This window comes from Oncorhynchus mykiss, chromosome 3, assembly GCF_013265735.2.
Source record: "Oncorhynchus mykiss isolate Arlee chromosome 3, USDA_OmykA_1.1, whole genome shotgun sequence".
Classification (NCBI taxonomy): domain Eukaryota; kingdom Metazoa; phylum Chordata; class Actinopteri; order Salmoniformes; family Salmonidae; genus Oncorhynchus; species Oncorhynchus mykiss.
In genome coordinates, this window is record NC_048567.1 from 70,762,474 (window position 1) to 70,783,962 (window position 21,489).

The 21,489-nt window shown below is 44.5% G+C and overlaps 2 protein-coding genes across 6 annotated transcripts in view; one reads left to right on the plus strand and one right to left on the minus strand.

Annotated features, from left to right (window-relative positions):
• Positions 1-7,034, plus strand: part of LOC110520508 (target of Nesh-SH3) — a 58,377-nt gene extending 51,343 nt beyond the window's left edge. For all 3 annotated transcript variants that reach the window (XM_036975062.1, XM_036975063.1, XM_036975064.1), the window contains 2 exons: positions 5,240-5,362; positions 5,586-7,034. In XM_036975062.1, coding sequence (XP_036830957.1) covers positions 5,240-5,362; positions 5,586-5,701 — 239 coding nt within the window. In that variant the 3' untranslated portion in view covers positions 5,702-7,034. The remainder of the gene's footprint in view (positions 1-5,239; positions 5,363-5,585) is intronic.
• A 1,648-nt stretch (positions 7,035-8,682) lies between these two features.
• Positions 8,683-21,489, minus strand: part of LOC110520510 (protein TFG) — a 35,385-nt gene continuing 22,578 nt past the window's right edge. For 2 of the 3 annotated variants that reach the window (XM_036975066.1, XM_021597886.2), the window contains exons 7-8: positions 9,634-9,714; positions 8,683-9,477 (exon numbers count right to left, since the gene is read on the minus strand). In XM_036975066.1, the coding sequence (XP_036830961.1) occupies positions 9,089-9,477; positions 9,634-9,714 (470 nt within the window). In that variant the 3' untranslated portion in view covers positions 8,683-9,088. The remainder of the gene's footprint in view (positions 9,478-9,633; positions 9,715-21,489) is intronic. The other variant, XM_036975067.1, reaches the window with a different exon arrangement.

Here is a 21,489-nt window from a genome sequence, read left to right on the forward strand (position 1 = left end):
ATACAAAAAGATTTCCCAAGCTTTAAACATCCCAAGGAGCACTGTGCAAGCGATAATATTGAAATGGAAGGAGTATCAGACCACTGCAAATCTACCAAGACCTGGCCGTCCCTCTAAACTTTCAGCTCATACAAGGAGAAGACTGATCAGAGATGCAGCCAAGAGGCCCATGATCACTCTGGATGAACTGCAGAGATCTACAGCTGAGGTGGGAGACTCTGTCCAAAGGACAACAATCAGTCGTATATTGCACAAATCTGGCCTTTATGGAAGAGTGGCAAGAAGAAAGCCATTTCTTAAAGATATCCATAAAAAGTGTAGTTTAAAGTTTGCCACAAGCCACCTGGGAGACACACCAAACATGTGGAAGAAGGTGCTCTGGTCAGATGAAACCAAAATTGAACTTTTTGGCAACAATGCAAAACGTTATGTTTGGCGTAAAAGCAACACAGCTGAACACACCATCCCCACTGTCAAACATGGTGGTGGCAGCATCATGGTTTGGGCCTGCTTTTCTTCAGCAGGGACAGGGAAGATGGTTAAAATTGATGGGAAGATGGATGGAGCCAAATACAGGACCATTCTGGAAGAAAACCTGATGGTCTGCAAAAGACCTGAGACTGGGACAGAGATTTGTCTTCCAACAAGAAAATGATCCAAAACATAAAGCAAAATCTACAATGGAATGGTTCAAAAATAAACATATCCAGGTGTTAGAATGGCCAAGTCAAAGTCCAGACCTGAATCCAATCGAGAATCTGTGGAAAGAACTGAAAACTGCTGTTCACAAATGCTCTCCATCCAACCTCACTGAGCTCGAGCTGTTTTGCAAGGAGGAATGGGAAAAAATTTCAGTCTCTCGATGTGCAAAACTGATAGAGACATACCCCAAGCGACTTACAGCTGTAATCGCAGCAAAAGGTGGCGCTACAAAGTATTAACTTAAGGGGGCTGAATAATTTTACACGCCCAATTTTTCAGTTTTTGATTTATTAAAAAAGTTTGAAATATCCAATAAATGTCGTTCCACTTCATGATTGTGTCCCACTTGTTGTTAATTCTTCACAAAAAAATACAGTTTTATATCTTTATGTTTGAAGCCTGAAGTTCAAGGGGGCCGAATACTTTCGCAAGGCACTGTATAAATTATATATCAATTGATTCTTGAAGAATATAACTTCACATGCCTTATGAGCTTAGTTCAACTGTCCCACCATGAGAACCCAAAATATAAGCTTGTTTTCCTCCAATGTTTGTAAACATTGTAAACATAAACAAACACTGTATAGCCTCATAACATGGTTCAAACAATCATTTTGATATCATGGATGGTCAGTCCTCGCATCCATAGCTCTGACTATTCATCCGAGAGTGGTTACATTTCTCCAGGCCCATCCCTCAGCTTTTTACCAAAACAGAGGCGGGGTGAGGTTTTGTTACTGTTTCATCTGTGGATTTGCCCTTTAAACAGCTGCATATTATCAAGATATCAAAGTGTCACCAATAAAATGTTAAATAGGCCTATAGCAATGTAGCATATGTCATTCATTTTTCACATGTAAATAGCACATTTCAGTAGTGCTCAAAGCATGCCACTCCATGAGCACAGCATTTATTTTTCAACTCGAATCAATCAGTCCTCCATGACAACAAAATCATAAATAACAGCGTAGAGTTGGCTAATAAGTCCTTAGTTTTGGGGTCATGCTCAGGTAAAACAATTTGGCTAATCTATACTTCCATATTTCCAAGTCCTTTCTTGAAGATCAAGGGGTATAACATTTATTGGAATGACTGGAATTCTGATTAAATTATATTTTTTACATTAAAAACCAAAGTTTAACGTATTATTTATTATATGTAGTAGAAAGCGATGGGTTAGAAGAAGCCAACACAAACAACGCACAAAGTCAAATGTAACATCCACATGTGGCCAGCTATGTAAACTTTAACATTGCAGCATATCTCAATAGATGTCGTTCAATTGGTAACATACATTTTTGTCTTCTTCTAATTCCTCTTAAGGGGAAAGTAATCTAAACGTAACTGAATGTAATCAGATTATGTTACTGTGTTTCGGTAATCCAAAAGTAACGTTACTGATTACAATTTTGGACAGGTAACTAGTAACTGTAATGGATTACATTTAGAAAGTAACCTACCCCTGGTGAGACAGCCTTATTCTAAAATTGATTAAACTGTTTTTATCTCATATCAATCTACACACAATGGCCCATAATGACAAAGCAAAAACTTGTTTGTAGAAATGTTTCCACATTTATTAAAAATATAAAAGTATTCAGACCGTTTACTCAGTACTTTGTTGAATCACTCTTGGCAGCGATTACAGCCTCGAGTCTTCTTGGGTAGGACACTACAAGCTTGGCACACCTGTAATTGGAGGAGTTTCTCGCATTCTTCTCTGCAGATCCTCTCAATCTCTGTCAGGTTGGATAGGGAGCGTTGCTGCACGGCTATTTTCAGATCTCTCGAGAATTGTTCGATCGGGTTCAAGTCTGGGCTCCGGCTGGACCACTCAAGGACATTCAGAGACTTGTCCTTAAGCCACTCCTGCATTGTCTTGGCTGTGTGCTTAGGGTTGTTGTCCTGTTGGAAGGTAAATCTTTGCCCCAGTCTGAGGTCCAGGACCAGGTTTTCATCAAGGACCTCTCTGTACTTTCCTATGTTCATCTTTCCCTCGATCCAGTCTAGTCTCCCAGCCCATGCTGCTGAAAAACATCCCCAAAGCATGATGCTGCCACCACCATGCTTCATTGTAGGGATGGCGCCAGGTTTCCTCCAGACATGACACTTAGCATTCTGGCACTCTACCATTAAGGCCTAATTGGTGGAGTGCTGCAGAGATGGTTGTCCTCCCATCTCCACAGAGCAACTCTAGAGCTCTGTCAGACTGACCATCAGGTTTGTGGTCACCTCCCTGACCAAGGCCCTTCTCCCCCGATTGCTCAGTTTGGCCTGGCAGCCAGCTCTAGGAAGAGTCTTGGTGGTTCCAAACTTCTTCCATTTAATAATTATGGAGGCCACTGTGCTCTTGGGGACATTCAATGCTGCATAAATGTTTTGGTACACTTCCCCAGGTTTATGCCTCGACACAATCCTGTCTCAGAGCTCTACGGAAAATGTCTTTGACCTCATGGCTTGGTTTTTGCTCTGACATGCACTGTCAACTGTGGGACCTTATATAGACACGTGTGTGCCTATCTAAATTATGTCCAATCAATTGAATTTACCACAAGTGGACTCCAATCAAGTTGTAGAAACATCTGAAGGATGATCAATGGAAACAGAATGCACCTGAGCTCAATTTCGATTCTCATAGCAAAGGGTCTGAATACTTATGTAATCCAGGTATTTCTGTTATTTTTACCGTAATTGCTGGACTATTAAGCGCACCTGAATATGAACCGCACCCACTGAATTATTAAAAAATATGTATTTTGTACATAAATAAGCCGCACATGTCTATAAGCCGCAGGTGCCTACCCGTACGTTGAAACAAATGAACTTTACACAGCCTTTAAACGAAACACGGCTTGTAACAAAAATAAATAGGCTTTAACGAAACACGGCTTGTAACAAAAATTAAACAGTAGCCTACCAAGAAAGTCATTGGTCACTATCTCCCTCCTCCTGTGCACTGAAACCACTGAAGTCATCTCCTTCGGTGTCAGAGTTGAATTGCTCCATCCGATGTTGGATCGCTGCCCTCTTCAACACGCAGCAGTCCAGCCTTTCGAAACCCGTTGATGATAGTGGATTTTTTGACAATGCTCCACGCTGTCAGCAGCTCTATTTCCCTTTCCAACAGCCAGATCGATCGCCTTCAACTTGAAAGCTGCATCATATGCATTTCTCTGTGTCTTTGCCATGATGAGGGTTTCAAAATGACTACCGTAATCAGAATGATGGGAAGTTTGAGCGCGCTCCATTAACGTCACATTATGTGACGGTGCTCAGTTTTTTGGCGGCATGAATCTTGTGAAAGCGGGAAAGATCCATAAATTAGCCGAGTCATTGTATAAACCTCGAGGTTCAAAGCCTGGGAATAAAGTAGCGGCTTATAGTCCGGAAATTACGGTAAATACATTTGCAAAAATGTTTAAAAACCTGTTTTCGCTTCGTCATTTTGGGGTATTGTTTGTAGATTGCTGAGAAAACAGTTTTATTTAATAAATTTTAGAATAAGGCTGTAACAAAATGTGGAAAAAGTCAAGGGGTCTGAATAGTTTCCGAAGGCACACTATACACTGAGTGTACAAAACATTAAGAACACCTGCTCTTTCCATGACATAGACTGACCAGGTGAATCCAGGTGAATGCTCCACTCTTAGAAAAAAGGTGTTATCTAGAACTAAAAAGGGTTCTTTCGCTGTCCCCATAAGACAACCCTTTGAAGAACCCCTTTTGGTTCCAGGTAGAACCCTTTTGCGTTCCATGTAAAAACCCTTTCCACAGAGGGTTCTACATGGAAACCAAACTAGTTCTATCTGGAACCAAAAAGGGTTCTCCTATGGGGACAACCGCAGAACCCTTTTGAACCCTTTTTCAAAGAGTGTATGATCTCTTATTGATGTTACTTAATCTACACTTCAATCAGTGTAGATTAAGGGGCGGAGACAGGTTAAAGAAGAATTTTAAGCCTTGAGACAATTGAGACATAGATTGTGTATATGTACCATTCAGATGGTGAATGGGGAAGACAAAAGATTTAAGTGCCTTTGAACGGAGTATGGTAGTAGGGGCCAGGCGCACCGGATTTGTCAAGAACTGCTAAATTGCTGAGTTTTTCATGCTCAACAGTTTCCTGTGAGTATATTAAAAATGGTCCACCACCTAAAGGACATCCAACCAACTTGACACAACTGTAGGAAGCATTGGAATCAACATAGGCCAGCATCCCTGAATAACACTTTTGACACCTTGTAGAGTCCATGCCCCGATGACTTGAGGCTGTTCTGAGGGCAAAAAGGGGGACAACTTAATATTCGGAAGGTGTCCCTAATGTTTTGTACACTCAGAGTATGTCTATGTTTTACTCTGTTTATATTGCCTTGTCTCTGTGTACATACGACTGACTATAAAGGACTTGTGTACATATGACTATAAAGGATACAATGGAATTCTGAACGAGGTGTAACTAACTAAAATTATATTAACTTAAATTAACATTATTTAACCTATAGCATCATACAGAGCCATAACCTTTGATCCTGTGCAGGCAAGTTCTATAACATCGGGGACCAGACTGGTCATGGAGAGGACCACTGCCAATTTGTAGATTCTTTCCTGGACGGACGAACAGGCAGCCAGCTACTGGCCGACCAGCTTCCCAGCCGATCAGGTAGAGTACCATCAACTGGGACCCATTAGAAAGATCAGTGGCAGAGAACCACTTGTACAGGTGTCCATGACCATGGTTTCTTGTTCACTTTTCAATTACTAAAGATTTCTGTTTCAGGGTTAACTATGGGAAACAATGATCTCTAGACTATGTTAAGACCATTCACATCCCAAACCATTTTTAAAAGAAAGGTTCTCATTATCCTTTTGTTCTCATGTCTCAGGTTTCTACCGGGCTATGCGTCAGGAACCGGTCAACTTCGGCCAGATCGGAGGGAACTCGCATGCCACCTATGTCGGCTGGTACGAGTGCGGAACACCCATACCTGGGAAATGGTAAGACCCCTCCACCAAGGAGGTGGCCAGGAAGATGCCTGACTGAAAGAGGGATTATTGTACCAGGCTGAAAGGAGGACTGAGGCAGCCTGAGGGGAGGTGGGCTTCTCTGTTACCATGGAGATGCACCTTTCTGACTATCTATTTGTCAGATGGCAACAGCCCACATTCCATTGTATAAAAGTGTACAGGACCATACTTGTCACGAACTCTGTTAGGCACATTTGTCATATCTCCTTAAATCTCATCTCACTATTTATCAATCACGACAACATGAGAAAATACTCAACCTGTAAACAAGGAAGAGAAGTTGGTAAAAGGTTTTTCAGAGTGCTTCATTAAATATGAACACCGGAAACTGTTGGGAAGCTGGCTCCCTAAAAATGTAATAATGTGTATGGTTTTATTTATCAAGCAGTTGTTATTCATGTACCTTGTGGTTTCTATTGGCCAGTCTGTTAAAAGGGTTGCTACAAAAGCATTAGTTTTCACTCATACAGATACTGTCTATACTCAATACCCTTTCTTGATTGGTCCTGTGGGATTAACAGTTGCGGTTTGCACAATATGAAAGTATTAAATATGTATATGATGTGAAAGAACAATATTTCTGAACTACTATCAAGTCTCTACATTAAGTTTACAAAGCAAGGCGGTTCCACGGACTAGAAGTGTGTTAATCACTTGGAAAAACACCTGAATGGGTTCTTTAGCCAATGAATGTCCAAATATTAAGTAGAGATAAAAATCATCAGATACTGGGATTCACTCAGTTGGAATGAACAGCATTAGGATATGCTTTGTTCTTTCATCTTCAATTTTCTAACTTCAACTCATCTCAATTTGGAGAATGATTGCCAGGAATCCGTTATGTGGATGTGGTCCTAAGCTCATTGCAAGTGACCACAATTGTCCACCTCTGGGGCATGTTCAGTGGGGTGCACCATTGCAGAATGTTCAGATGTAATGTATTGGGTTTGTAGGATGAGGAATTGTCAGTTCTATACGTTACATTTCTACCTACAACATTCAGAACATTTCCCCTCACTGACGAAACTCTGTTTTTAGCCTTGGAATGTTTTCTACAGTTTTGTTAGCACAACCTGTTCGTCTGAGTTTAAATATTATATAACATGTACATAAAAGCTTATTTTAGTGTGGAAACAAACAAACAAAGATTACATTTAACATTTTGTACAGTTGCTCACAAATGGCTGCAGTTGTATTTTCAACACAATTTTTTGGGGAAAAGTGTTTATAGATTGTTCCAGATATGTACAACCATTTCTGTATCTATTTTCAACAATAAATCCTTAAGTATGGTTCTGTTTTTACTACTTCTACGACTCAAATTGGTTGTAAATGCATTGTGCACATATGAAAGTGTGTGTTCATATGTCACACACACACACACACCCACACACACACACACACACACACACACACACACACACACCCACACAAATCAACAACACATGCCCCGTTTCACTCATTTCTCCATTAGTTCTGACTGCAGACAGGCAGAGCTGAGGGACCTACCACACACTCCCTCACCACACATCCCAGCCAACCACAACGCCCGATTAGGAAAACAAACAGCAACAGCAGCATTACCACACTTTTCCAAATCCACTCTGGTGGGATACGAAAGGCTCTCGGAAGCCAAGCTCAACACGGAGCCATGAACTCACAAACCACAGTGTGAGGGAAGGAGTGAGGGAGACAAAGAATCAAAACAATGACAGACTACCAAGGTTTCAAAACCTTTATTAGGTTTTAGAAAAAATGTTACAGTTTAAACAAACTAAATGACACTTCAAGGTGGAAAATCTGACTGATATATTAATACAAACCATTGAGGAAAAAAATGTAAGAGAAAGAGAGAGTGATAAACCATAAGGAGGTGATCTAAGAGGCTAAACATGGTAGGACCCTTCTGGAAGGTCAAAACTACACGTCCCATATTGTACTCAAGCGAGGGGCAGATTCCATGACACGACATAATACCAACATGGTGTTGATGAAAACGAGTTGTAAAAAAAGTATTTAAAAAAAAAAGGGGATGAACACCATTTTCATAGAAGCATCTGTTGACACTCAGCAAACTATATCCTCAAAAGATCAGTTAAATGCAATATGAATCAACATCTGTTGACCAGCGGATACAGGTGCATTTACAGCTGTCAGACTAGCAAGATAAAGTCGGATGATAATAAGACAGACTTCATATTTCAGCCTGTTTTGTTCTCCCAGCTGAGTGTGCTTACAGACTGACGACATGTTCACCAGTGTTGAGCACTATTTGAACTGACAATTAGAAATGAAAACATTTAAAAACATTTTGAAATAAATAACTGACTTTTCAGTTTATTGAGAAGTCATTGAAAATGGCCTTTTTTATTATTGAATTGTACATTTTAGTTAACTTCCTGAATTGACTGCCTTCAATTCAAATTGAGCCCACCCTGATGACAGACACATAGGGTGTGGGTAGGGATGATTCAATTACAAATAACAGGGCCTTAACACATTGGTGTGTGTGTGTGGTGGTGGGGTCGAGACAGACAATAACATGGGTGTGTGTGTGGTGGTGGGGTCGAGACAGAACAGACAATAACACATGGGTGTGTGTGTGTGTGTGGTCGAGACAGAACACAGACAATAACATGGGTGTGTGTGTGGTGGTGGGGTCGAGACAGAACAGACAATAACACATGGGTGTGTGTGTGTGTGTGGTGGTGGGGTCGAGACAGAACACAGACAATAACATGGGTGTGTGTGTGTGGTGGTGGGGTCGAGACAGAACAGACAATAACACATGGGTGTGTGTGTGTGTGTGGTGGTGGGGTCGAGACAGAACACAGACAATAACATGGGTGTGTATGTGTGGTGGTGGGGTCGAGAGAACACAGACAATAACATGGGTGTGCATGTGTGGTGGTGGGGTCGAGACAGAACAGACAATAACACATGGGTGTGTGTGTGTGTGGTGGTGGGGTCGAGACAGAACACAGACAATAACATGGGTGTGTATGTGTGGTGGTGGGGTCGAGACAGACAATAACATGGGTGTGTATGTGTGGTGGTGGGGTCGAGACAGAACACAGACAATAAAACGTGGGTGTGTGTGTGTGTGTGGTGGGGTCGAGACAGACAATAACATGGGTTTGTGTGTGTGGTGGTGGGGTCGAGACAGAACACAGACGATCAGATGGGGGGGGGGGGGGGGGGGTTGTAGTTTGTTTTGGATATGGACTCATCAGTGACTGAGGACTGACAGAAGGACGGATGGACCGATTAGCAGACCATGTTTACCGAACCCAGGCCAAACAGAGCCAGCCAGGACACAAAGGGGAGGGGTGGGTGGATAACGTTTTCCATTCCTTCTCTTTTACCGGTACCCAGGGCCAGGCTGGGCATAGCCCGAGCCGAAGGGGGGCCGGTTGCGGGCATAGGGGTTGGACGCCCCAGGAGGGGGGGTAACGTTGCTACCGGGGGGAGGAGTGTAGCTGGGACGGGCCTGGTAACCCTGGCCAGACTGGGAGGTGGGGGGTAGGCTGTAGTTGGCAGGCTGGTTGGCCTGGGAGGTGTAGTTTTGGGGAGGGAAGGCACCTGGGGGGTACTGCTGGGGACCCTGGGGTGGAGCGGCCTGCTGTTGGCCTCCCTGAAAGCCGGGGGCTGGGCCCTGGCTGGGGGTGGGGGCCTGGGAGGTGGGGGCAGGGTAGTTCTGGAACTGCTGCTGTTGAGGCTGAGGGGTGCCGGGCTGGGGGGTGCATCCTGCTGAGTGAGAGAGAGTTGGGGGGAGAAGTACAGTATAACTTTGGATTGTTATCGATTTCACATTCATAGCATCATTCCTGTGAAAGTCTGGGCCATTGTTATAAGATCAGCATATCCTTCTTGGACCTTTTCTGAGGGAAAGTGTCACTGTCTTACCAGGCATGCCATACTGCTGCTGCGGTGCTGGCTGCTGGGGAGGGTATCCACCTGGAGACTGGTACTGCTGGTACATCTGACCTGGAGAAGAGAGATGGAGGACATCAGTATGAATGGATGGAACCAGACAGGATCGTCTTAATGCAAACAGCACCGAGCACTAAAATAAAACAGGACTGGTTCTTCAAAGCCCTGCGCCTAGACACTCTCTATGGCACATTACAGTCATCTGAACAGCTCCAAGCTAAACACGAACACACACACACACACACACACACACACACAAACACTTTTATTTGGATAGACGTGTTGGGTCAGAGCGGGTGCCATCTGTCTAAACAGGTCTGTCTGTGTCAGTAGACAAGACACTTCCCTCCCAACTTTAATTAGCCATAACCTCACAGGTCTATGTGTGTGTGTGTGTGTCTCTCTCTCTCTCGCTCTTTCTCGGGTCCATGTCACATTTAAAAGTCTAGACTGGAAAGTTGGCTCAATACCATGGACTGAGGAGTGTGGTTAAGAGTGTCTGAAAATAAAAACTAGAAGTTTAAAAACACAAAACGGCACATACAATGTGGACTGGACCGCCGAGCTTCAAAGACCTCAAGACACTGACTGACAAACTTTTTGCGACAGGCAATGAATATTCCATTCTTTTACTTTTAGATGTGTGTATTGTTGTGATTGGTTAGATATTACTGCACTGTTGGAGCTAGGAACACAAGCATTTCGCTACACCCGCAATAACATCTGCTAAATTGATTTGATGGTTGCTTCTGCGCAGGTCAAAGCTGATTAACATGAGGTTGTCTGGCACAGCTGCCTGACCAATGCTTTTATTTTTGCTAAAGTTCACTGTTTTTTCATGTGCCAGTTAAAGCAGAGCGTTGATTTTCCACTCAGAGGGCCCATAACAGAGCCCTATGGAACTCCTTTGTGAGGGAAAAGGGACTAGACATAATTCTAACAAGTTCTGCAGGGACATTTGTGCTAGGCTATCACTAGGCTGATTAAACACTCACTGAAGTGGTAGTTCACTCCAAACACACACACACACGCAGTGGCTGAAAGATACACAGACAATGCACACACAAACACAGGTCCAAACAGCTGGGGCACAAATGTGCACGAATAAAACTGACCCAAAACCTGCAGGGGACAAACTTTCCCAAAGTCAGAGGAAGATTTAAAAAAAAAAAAAAAAAACAAGGGTCTGAGCTGCAGTGGACTGGGGAACTAATTAGACCGTCTACTACAGACAGACAGGGTGCCACACAGACACATGAAGCCATCTTATACACTCCCAGGCCCAGATCATAACCCAGATCCATACTGTAGGTCCGTGTCTGGGTTGAAATGCTATTTGTTATCTTTCAAATACTTCAGGTACATTAAGTACAAATACATTTTGACCCAAGTCTGGACCAGATGTAAGAACCATGTTTCGTTCCTCCACCATTGGTGATCACTCATCTAACATGATTCAAACATTTACAAAAATGGAACTAGGCAAGTCAGTTAAGAGCAAATTCTTATTTACAATGACGGCCTACTGGGGAACAGTGGGTTAACTGCCTTGTTCAGGGGCAGAACGACAGATTTTTACATAGTCAGCTCGGGGATTCGATTCCCAAGCTGACAAGGTAAAAAGCTGACAAGGCCCAACGCCCTAGCCACTAGGCTACCATCTTGCCACAAATTGTGAAAAGTCTATACAATGAAACCAGACATACTGATCTATAGGACTGCATCTATGAATCAGCTGTAAGCCCACTGTTAACCCCTGTAATGTGAGCACCATGGTGCTCGAGTGAGAATCACAAAGTGTGTGTGTGAGTGTGTGTGAATGTGTGTGTGTGTGTGAATGTGTGTGTGTGTGTGTGTGTGTGCGCTCGCGAGCATGTAGGTGCTGACTTTCTCTCCGTCTTGGTTTCCTGTCTGCTATCCATCATGTGTGTTATGTAATCCGATAGAGGGGTGGATGGAGCTGCCGTCAGGCCTCATTGGCCAGAAGAATTCATCTCTGATCAGTAAATGTAAGTCCCAAAGGACAGAGAAATCACTGCAGCTCTATGGAGAGAGACCGGCTGCCTGCACATCCCTTCAGCTGAACACAAAACAGAGCTGGAAAAATTATCTGGAATGTTATTGCTTCACTGTAGTTCTCCAGCCTATTAGGGATGTTTTCAGAAAGGAAACAAGATAATATGGCTGGTATTACATTTACGTTAGTTATTTAGCAGATGCTCTTATCAGTTAGTGCATTCACCTTAAGATAGCTAGGTGGAACAACCACACACAGTCATAGTAAGTACATTTTCCTCAATAAAGCAGGTATCAGCAAAGTCAGAGCCAGTAAGGGGGGGGGTCAAGTGCGAGTACACAAAAGTCTTTGTGTGTGTGTGTGGGGGGCTGAGGAGGTTGTGTGAGGGGGGTACTGTGGGATTATTTAAGATATTCCTTGAAAAGGCAGAGTTCCAAATGGTTTTGAAGATGGGCAGGGAGGTTGCTGTCCAAGCTTTAGGGTGAAGCTGTTTCCACCAGGACGGAGGAGAGCTTGGACTGGGCTGAGCGGGAGCTGCTCTCCCATAGCGGTGGGAGTGCCAAGAAGTGGCAGAACGGAGTGCTCAGTTTGGGGTGTAGGGTTTTAACAGAGCCTGAAGGTAGGCAGTTCTTCTCGCTGCTCCGAAGGCAAGTACCATGGTCTTTTGTGGATGCAAGGTTGAACTGGAAGCCAGTGGTGTGTGCGGAGGAGATGGGTGACATGGGAGAACTTGGGAAGGTTGAACTGGAAGCCAGTGGAGTGTGCGGAGGAGATGGGTGACATGGGAGAACTTGGGAAGGTTGAACTGGAAGCCAGTGGAGTGTGCGGAGGAGATGGGTGACATGGGAGAACTTGGGAAGGTTGAACTGGAAGCCAGTGGAGTGTGCGGAGGAGATGGGTGACATGGGAGAACTTGGGAAGGTTGAACTGGAAGCCAGTGGAGTGTGCGGAGGAGATGGGTGACATGGGAGAACTTGGGAAGGTTGAACTGGAAGCCAGTGGAGTGTGCGGAGGAGATGGGTGACATGGGAGAACTTGGGAAGGTTGAACTGGAAGCCAGTGGAGTGTGCGGAGGAGATGGGTGACATGGGAGAACTTGGGAAGGTTGAACTGGAAGCCAGTGGAGTGTGCGGAGGAGATGGGTGACATGGGAGAACTTGGGAAGGTTGAACTGGAAGCCAGTGGAGTGTGCGGAGGAGATGGGTGACATGGGAGAACTTGGGAAGGTTGAACTGGAAGCCAGTGGAGTGTGCGGAGGAGATGGGTGACATGGGAGAACTTGGGAAGGTTGAACTGGAAGCCAGTGGAGTGTGCGGAGGAGATGGGTGACATGAGAGAACTTGGGAAGGTTGAACTGGAAGCCAGTGGAGTGTGCGGAGGAGTGGTGTGACATGGGAGAACTTGGGAAGGTTGAACACCAGGTGGGTTGCAGTGTTCTGGATAAGGTGCAGGGGTTTGATGGCACAAGCGGGGAGCCCAGCCAACAGCGAGTTGCAGTAGTCCAGACGGGAGATGACAAGCGCCAGCACTGCTTCATGTGTGAGGTAGAGTTGTACTTTATGGATGTTGAGCACATGGACCTGCAGGGTCGAGTTAAAATCAAATAATGCATTTGTCACATGCACCGAATACAACAGGTACAGTGAAATGCTTACTTATAATCCTTTAACCAACAATGCAGTCAAGAAAAAGTGATAAGTCTTCACTAAAATAAATAATGAAAGAGCAACGATAAAATAACAGTAGTGAGACTATATACAGGGGGTACCGGTAGAGAGTCGATGTGTGAAGGGCACAGGTTAGTCGAGGTAACGTACATGTAGGTAGAGGTAAAGTGACTATGCATAGATAATAAGCAGAGTAGCAGCAGCGTAAAAATGGGGGTGGTTCAATGCAAACAGTCCAGTTTGCCATTTGATTTGCTGTTCAGGAGTCTAATGGCTTGGGGGTAGAAGCTGTTAAAAACCTTTTGGACCTAGACTTTGCACTAGACCAGCATGCTTACACCCCCATCCCTTGTGCCTGCATTGTTTGCCACTTGGCCTTAAATTCTTAAATTCCATGCTATTTTAATAAATCATTATATTTTTCCATTGTTTTCATGATGGCGGAATGATTGGGTATACTTTTTTTTCAAGATAAATAATGAAAAGAGTATCTTCCAGCCTATTGGGTCTCTCACTACACCCCCATATGCCATGTCTTGAAATAAGCAGACAGACAGATTAAAGGTTCACATTGTAATACTTCTGACAGCCAACTTTCAAGCTGGAGAGGTATTCCATCTGATAAAGCATCAAAGACACCGTCTGTGCAGTGGTGGGTGAACAGGTGTGCTAAAACTCAGAGACAAACAAACACAGAACATTCCTTATCTAGGGTTGATCGTCATCTGTACAAAACACCTTCCTAATAGTGAGTTGCACCCCCCCCCCCTTCAGAACAGTCTCAATTTGTCAGGACATGGACTCTACAAGGTGGCCCATGTTGACTCCAATGATTCCCACAGTTGTGTCAAGTTGGTTAGATGTCCTTTGGGTGGTGGCCCATTCTTGATACACACGGGAAACTGTTGAGTATATAAAAACCCAGCAGCATAGCAGCTCTTGACACAAACCGGTGCGCCTGGCCCCTACTACCATAACCCGTTCAGAGGAACTTAAATCTTTTGTCTTGCCCAGTCACCCTCTGAATGGCACATACACAATCCATGTCTCAATTGTCTCAAGGCTTAAAAATCCTTCTTTATTAACCCGTCTCCTCCCCTTCATCTTCACACTGATTGAAGTGGATTTAACAAGTGACATCAATAAGAGATCATGGATTTCACCTGGATTCACCTGTTCAGTCTGTTATGGAAAGAGCAGGTGTTCTTAATGTTTTGTCCAGTCAGTGTAAATGAGACAGCCACTAGAAATCTTCTGCTTATGGATCTTGTTAGCTCCATGTTTACGTGTAAATACAAACCAAATGTTGACAGAGACGAGAGAGTGACGACTGGTCCATCTATCTACCCACAAAGTACATGATCTGTGTCCTCGTTGCGTTTCTGAAGAAGTCCTCTGTGCATATTGTCAAGGCACCACACCCTTAATCAACGTGTTCATTCCCAACATGTTGGCAGGAGTGCACTGATCCTTTGAGACTATTCCTGGTCAACGATGATCAGTCTTCAATGTATTGTCTTTGTACAGACCCTATGGACACTCCCGAACTAAGGGAACATTTGGGGTCTCTCTCTCACCAGAGCGTTGGAATAGAGAAAAACGTGTCCCTGCAGCCTGATTCGGCCGTCTGGGCAACAGCTGCAGCCCAGAGCCTCTCTCCTCCCTGGAAGTCTGGGAGAGAGGGAGGAACGGATGAGCAGAGGGAGGAAAAGATGAGAATTATGAACTCCAGAAGACGACCAGCCAACCACACAGTCAGCGATGTCACACTGAACCTAGTAACAGCCCGTGACCGTTATATGACCGCACAGTCATTTATGGACAAACTAAAACTAATAACCAACACAAAGTGCAGGGGTCTGGAATATAAAGGGTACGACTGACGGAAGAATGACTAACTTTAGACTCTTAGCGGTGTCTTGGCTCTGTTAAACTCAACCCAAACCCCTTGGAGAAGCCTGAACCCTGCCCAAGCCAAAACCACAGAACTGGTCTGGGGAACACGGTCAAACCAACACCATGTGGAACCGCACTCTCTTTGTTCCAAGTGCGGTTTAGAGGCCCTGGTATGGCTCCTCTGTGTTCAAGCCACAGCTCAACGAGCCTACCGTGCGTGTGCGTGTACCAGCTGTGGTTTGGATCCTGTGGTGGGGTTTTGTCAGTGAGCTGGTTATGGGTCTCTCTGGGTGAAATCAGAGACGTCTCCAGGGATGGAGGCGGCTACGGAGAGTCAGAAGAGCCAAAAGACGTGCCTGCCAATGAAAAAACATCACATCCAAAATAATGAGGTAGCTTAATAATAAGACTGACTCACAACATGTTCCTCTGTCCCCTCCCTTCCTGTGTCTGTCTGTGTCATATACTGAGATGCCAAAAACTAGAGCACACCTCGTTACCTGGTAAGAGAGTTACTTTCAAGCTCTGTTGATTCCAGATCACCACCATTATGGGAATACCCAGCGGGACCAAGAGTTGAAGCTGTGTTCATTCCAGATCACCACCATTATGGGAATACCCAGCGGGTTCAAGAGTTGAAGCTCTGTGTTCATTCCAGATCACCACCATTATGGGAATACCCAGCGGGTCCAAGAGTTGAAGCTGTGTTCATTCCAGATCACCACCACTATGGGAATACCCAGCGGGTTCAAGAGTTGAAGCTGTGTTCATTCCAGATCACCACCATTATGGGAATACCCAGCAGGTCCTAGAGTTGAAGCTCTGTATTCTTTCTCAATCTACACACAATACCCCACAAATGACCAAGCAAAAACAGATTTTTAGGGAAATGTATAAAGATTATAAAAACTGAAAAATGACATTTACATAAGTATTCAGACCCTTAGTACTTTGTTGAAGCATGTTTGGCAGCGATTACAACCTTGCGTCTTCTTGGGTATGTCGCTACAAGCTCGGCACACCTGTATTTACGTGATTTTCTCCCCTTCTCTGCAGATGATCTCAAGCTCTGTCAGGTTGGATGGTTGCACAGGTATTTTCAGGTCTCTCTGGAGATGTTAAATCGGGTTCAAGTCTGGGCTCTAGGTGAGCCTCCCAAGGACATTCAGAGACTTGTCCCGAAGCCACTCCTGCGTTGTCTTGGCTGTGTGCTTAGGATTGTTGTCCTGTTGGAAGGTGAACCTTTGCCCCAGTCAGAGGTTGAGAGAAGGTATTCATGAAGTATTTCTGTACTTCTTACCAGTCTCCCAGTCCCTGGCACTGAAAAATATCCCCACAGCATGATGCTGCCACCACCATGATTCACCACAGGGATGGAACCAGGTTTCCTCCAGACATGACGCTTGGCATTCAGGCCAACGAGTTCAATCTTGGTTTAATCAGACCAGAGAATCTTGTTTCTCATGGTCTGAGAGTCTTTACGTCCCTTTTGGCAAACTCCAAGCGGGCTGTCATGTTAATTTTACTCAAAGCAAATCTAGTTTTATTTGATCACACGCGCCAAATACATCAGTAGACCTTACTGTGAAATGCTTAGTTACAAGCCCTTAACCAACAAAGCAGTTCAAGAAATAGAGTTAAGAAAATATTTACTAAATAAACGAAAGTAAAACATTTAAAAATAGGGTAATGAGGAGTGGCTTCCATCTGTCCAAACTACCATAAAGGCCTAAGTGCTGCAGAGATGGTTGTCCTTAGAGGAACTCTGGACCCATGTTAGAGTGACCATCGGGTTCTTGGTCACCTCCCTGACAAAGGCCCTTCTCCCCAAATTGCTCAGTTTGGCCGGGCGGCCAGCTCGAGGAAGGGTCTTGGTGAACTCAGCAAAAACCAAAACGTCCCTTTTTCAGGACCCTGTCTTTCAAAGAATTCGTAAAAATGCAAATAACTTCATACAGTGCCTTGCGAAAGTATTCGGCCCCCTTTTGCCACATTTCAGGCTTCAAACATAAAGATATAAAACTGTATTTTTTTGTGAAGAATCAACAACAAGTGGGACACAATCATGAAGTGGAACGACATTTATTGGATATTTCAAACTTTTTTAACAAATCAAAAACTGAAAAATTGGGCGTGCAAAATTATTCAGCCCCCTTAAGTTAATACTTTGTAGCGCCACCTTTTGCTGCGATTACAGCTGTAAGTCGCTTGGGGTATGTCTCTATCAGTTTTGCATTTTTTTGTCTCTATTTTAACCATCTTCCCTGTCCCTGCTGAAGAAAAGCAGGCCCAAACCATGATGCTGCCACCACCATGTTTGACAGTGGGGATGGTGTGTTCAGGGTGATGAGCTGTGTTGCTTTTACGCCAAACATAACGTTTTGCATTGTTGCCAAAAAGTTCAATTTTGGTTTCATCTGACCAGAGCACCTTCTTCCACATGTTTGGTGTGTCTCCCAGGTGGCTTGTGGCAAACTTTAAACAACACTTTTTATGGATATCTTTAAGAAATGGCTTTCTTCTTGCCACTCTTCCATAAAGGCCAGATTTGTGCAATATACGACTGATTGTTGTCCTATGGACAGAGTCTCCCACCTCAGCTGTAGATCTCTGCAGTTCATCCAGAGTGATCATGGGCCTCTTGGCTGCATCTCTGAACAGACTTCTCCTTGTATGAGCTGAAAGTTTAGAGGGACGGCCAGGTCTTGGTAGATTTGCAGTGGTCTGATACTCCTTCCATTTCAATATTATCGCTTGCACAGTGCTCCTTGGGATGTTTAAAGCTTGGGAAATCTTTTTGTATCCAAATCCGGCTTTAAACTTCTTCACAACAGTATCTCGGACCTGCCTGGTGTGTTCCTTGTTCTTCATGATGCTCTCTGCGCTTTTAACGGACCTCTGAGACTATCACAGTGCAGGTGCATTTATACGGAGACTTGATTACACACAGGTGGATTGTATTTATCATCATTAGTCATTTAGGTCAACATTGGATCATTCAGAGATCCTCACTGAACTTCTGGAGAGAGTTTGCTGCACTGAAAGTAAAGGGGCTGAATAATTTTGCACTAACAGCTTACAGACTGTAGGCAATTAAGGTCACAGTTATGAACACTTGGGACACTAAAGAGGCCTTTCTACTGACTCTGAAAAACACCAAAAGAAAGATACCCAGGGTCCCTGCTCATCTGCGTGAACGTGCATTAGGCATGCTGCAAGGAGGCAAGAGTACTGCAGATGTGGTCAGGGCAAAATATTGCAATGTCCGTACTGTGAGACGTCTAAGACAGTGCTACAGGGAGACAGAACGGACAGCTGATCGTCCTCGCAGTGGCAGACCATGTCTAACACCACCTGCACAGGATCGGTACACCTGAACATCACACCTGCGGGGGGACAGGTACAGGATGGCAACAACTGCCCGAGTTACACCAGGAATGCACAAACCCTCAATTAGTGCTCAGAATGTCCACAATAGGCTGAGAGAGGCTGGACTGAGGGCTTGTAGGCCTGTTGTAAGGCAGGTCTTCACCAGACATCACCGGCAACAATGTCGCCTATGGGCACAAACCCACCGTTGCTGGACCAGACAGGACTGGCAAAAAGAGTTTAGTTCCAAACCTCTTCAATTTAAGAATTATGGAGGCCACTGTGTTCTTGGGGACCTTCAAAGCTGCAGACATTTTTGGTACTGTTCCCCAGATCTCAAATCAAAATCAAATTGTATGTCACATATGCCGAATACAACAGGTTACCAACAACCTTACCGTGAAATGCTTCCTTACAAGCCCATAACTCTATTTCTCGAACTGCATTGTTGGTTAAGAAAATATTTACTAAATAAACGAAAGTAAAAATTTAATAAAAACAAAATAGCAACTGGTCTGGATGCTCTTGATTGTGCATCTGTAGAACTTTTTGAGGATCTGGAGACCCATGCAAAATCTTTTCGGTCTACTGAGGGGAAAAAGATGCCCTCTTCGCGACTGTTTTGGTGTGTTTGAACTACGAAAAGAATTTGAAACTCTCAACCCGCTCAACTACAGTACCGTCAATGAGAATGGGAGCGTGTTTGGCCCTCCGTTTCCTGCAGTCCACGATCATCTCCTTTGTCTTGCTCAGGTTGAGTGATAGGTTGTTGTCCTGGCACCACACCACCCAAGTCTCGGACTTCCTCCCTATAGGCTGTCTCATCGTTGTCGGTGATCAGGCCTACCACTGTTGTGTCATCAGCAAACTTAATGATGGTGTTGCAGTTGAGCCTGGGTGGCCCGTCAGGAAGTCCAGGATCCAGTTGCAAAGGGAGGTGTTTAGTGCCAGGGTCCTTAGCTTAGTGATAAGCTTTGTCGTCACTATGGTGTTGAACACTGAGCTGTAGTAAATGAACAGCATTCTTCCATAGGTGTTTCTTTTGTCCAGGTGGGAAAGGACAGCGTGGAGTGTGATTGAGATTGCGTCATCTGTGGATCTGATGGGGCAGTATGCAAATTGGAGTGGGTCTAGGGTTTTGGGGATAATGGTGTTGATGTGAGCCGTATTTCAAAGAACGTCATGGCTATCGAAGTGAGTGCTACGGGCGGTAGTCAATTAGGCAGTTTACCTTCACTTTCTTGGGCACATGGGGTATGGTGGTGTACTTGAAGCATGTAAGTATTACAGATTCAGTCAGGGACAGGTTGAAAATGGTCAGTGAAGATCACTTGCCAGTTGATCAGCGCATGATCAGAGTACACGTACTGGTAATCCGTCTGGCCCCGCGGCCTTGTGAATGTTGACCTGTTTAAAGGTCTTGCTCACATAGGTTATCGAGAGCGTGATGCTTCAGTGTTGCATGCCTCGAAGCGAGCATAAAAGGCATTTAGCTCGTCTGGTAGGCTTGCGTCACTGGGCAGCTCGTGGCTGGGTTTCCATTTGTAGTCTGTAATAGTTTGCAAGACCTGCCACATCCAACAAGCGTCAGAACCGGTGTAGTAGGATTCCATATTAGTCCTGTACTGACGCTTTGCCTGTTTGATAGTTCGTCTGAGGGCATAGCAGGATTTCTTAGAAGCGTCCGGATTAGTGTCCCACTCCTTGAAAGCGGCCGCTCTAGCCGTTTAACTCGTTGCAGATGTTGCCTGTAATCAATGGCTTCTGATTGGGATATGTAGGTAAAGTCACTGTGGGGACGAAGACATCAAGGAACGTATTGATGGAGCAAGGTGACTGAGGTGGCATACTCCAATGCCATTGGATGAATCCCGGAACATATTCCAGTCTGTGCTAGCAAAACAGCCCTATAGCGTAGCATCCGCGTCATCTGACCTCTCCCATATTGAGCGAGTCACTGGAACTTCCTGCTTTAGTTTTTGCTTGTAAGCGGTTGTCAGGAGGATAGAGTTATAGTCAGATTTACCAAATGGAGGGCGAGGGAGAGTTTTGTATGCATCCGTGTGTGGCGTAAAGCTGGTCTAGAGTTATTTTTCCTCTGGTTGCACATGTGACATGCTGGTAGAAATGAGGTAAAAAGGATTTAAAATTGCCTGCATTAAAGTCCCCGGACACTAGGAGCACCACTTCTGGGTGAGAATTTTCTTGTTTGCTTATGGCCTTATACAACTCATTGAGTGCGGTCTTAATGCCAGCATTGGGTTGTGGTGGTAAATAGATGGCTCTGAAAAATGGTAGATAGAGTACCTCATTATAAACTGGAGACCACACTACCTCAGGCAAGCAATACCTAGAGACCTCTTTAATATTAGACTGCGCACCGGCTGTTACTGAAAAATACACACCTCCACCCCTCGTCTTACCAGACGTAACTGTTCTGTCCTGCCGATGCACGGAAAACCCAGCCAACTGTATATTATCCTTGTTGTTCCATCACGACTGTGAAACACAAGATATTACAGTTGGCAGGATAGTCTCGAGCCGAGATCATCCAGTTATTTTCCAGTGATTGCATGTTGGCCAATAGAAGGGACGGTTGAGGAGGGTTACTCACTTGCCAACAAATTCTCACAAGTCACCCTGATCTCCAGCCTCCTTTATTTCAGTCTTTTCTTCATGCGAATATGACAGGGATTTGGGCCTGGTCTCCGAGTAGCAGTATATCCTTCGCATCGGACACATTAAAGAGAAAATCTTCGTCCAACTCTAGGTGAGTAAACACTGTTCTGATATCTAGAAGCTCTTTTCAGTCATAAGAGACAGCAGCAGCAACATTATGTACTGTTACAAACAACGTGAAAAAAAAAAGCAACGTTGTTC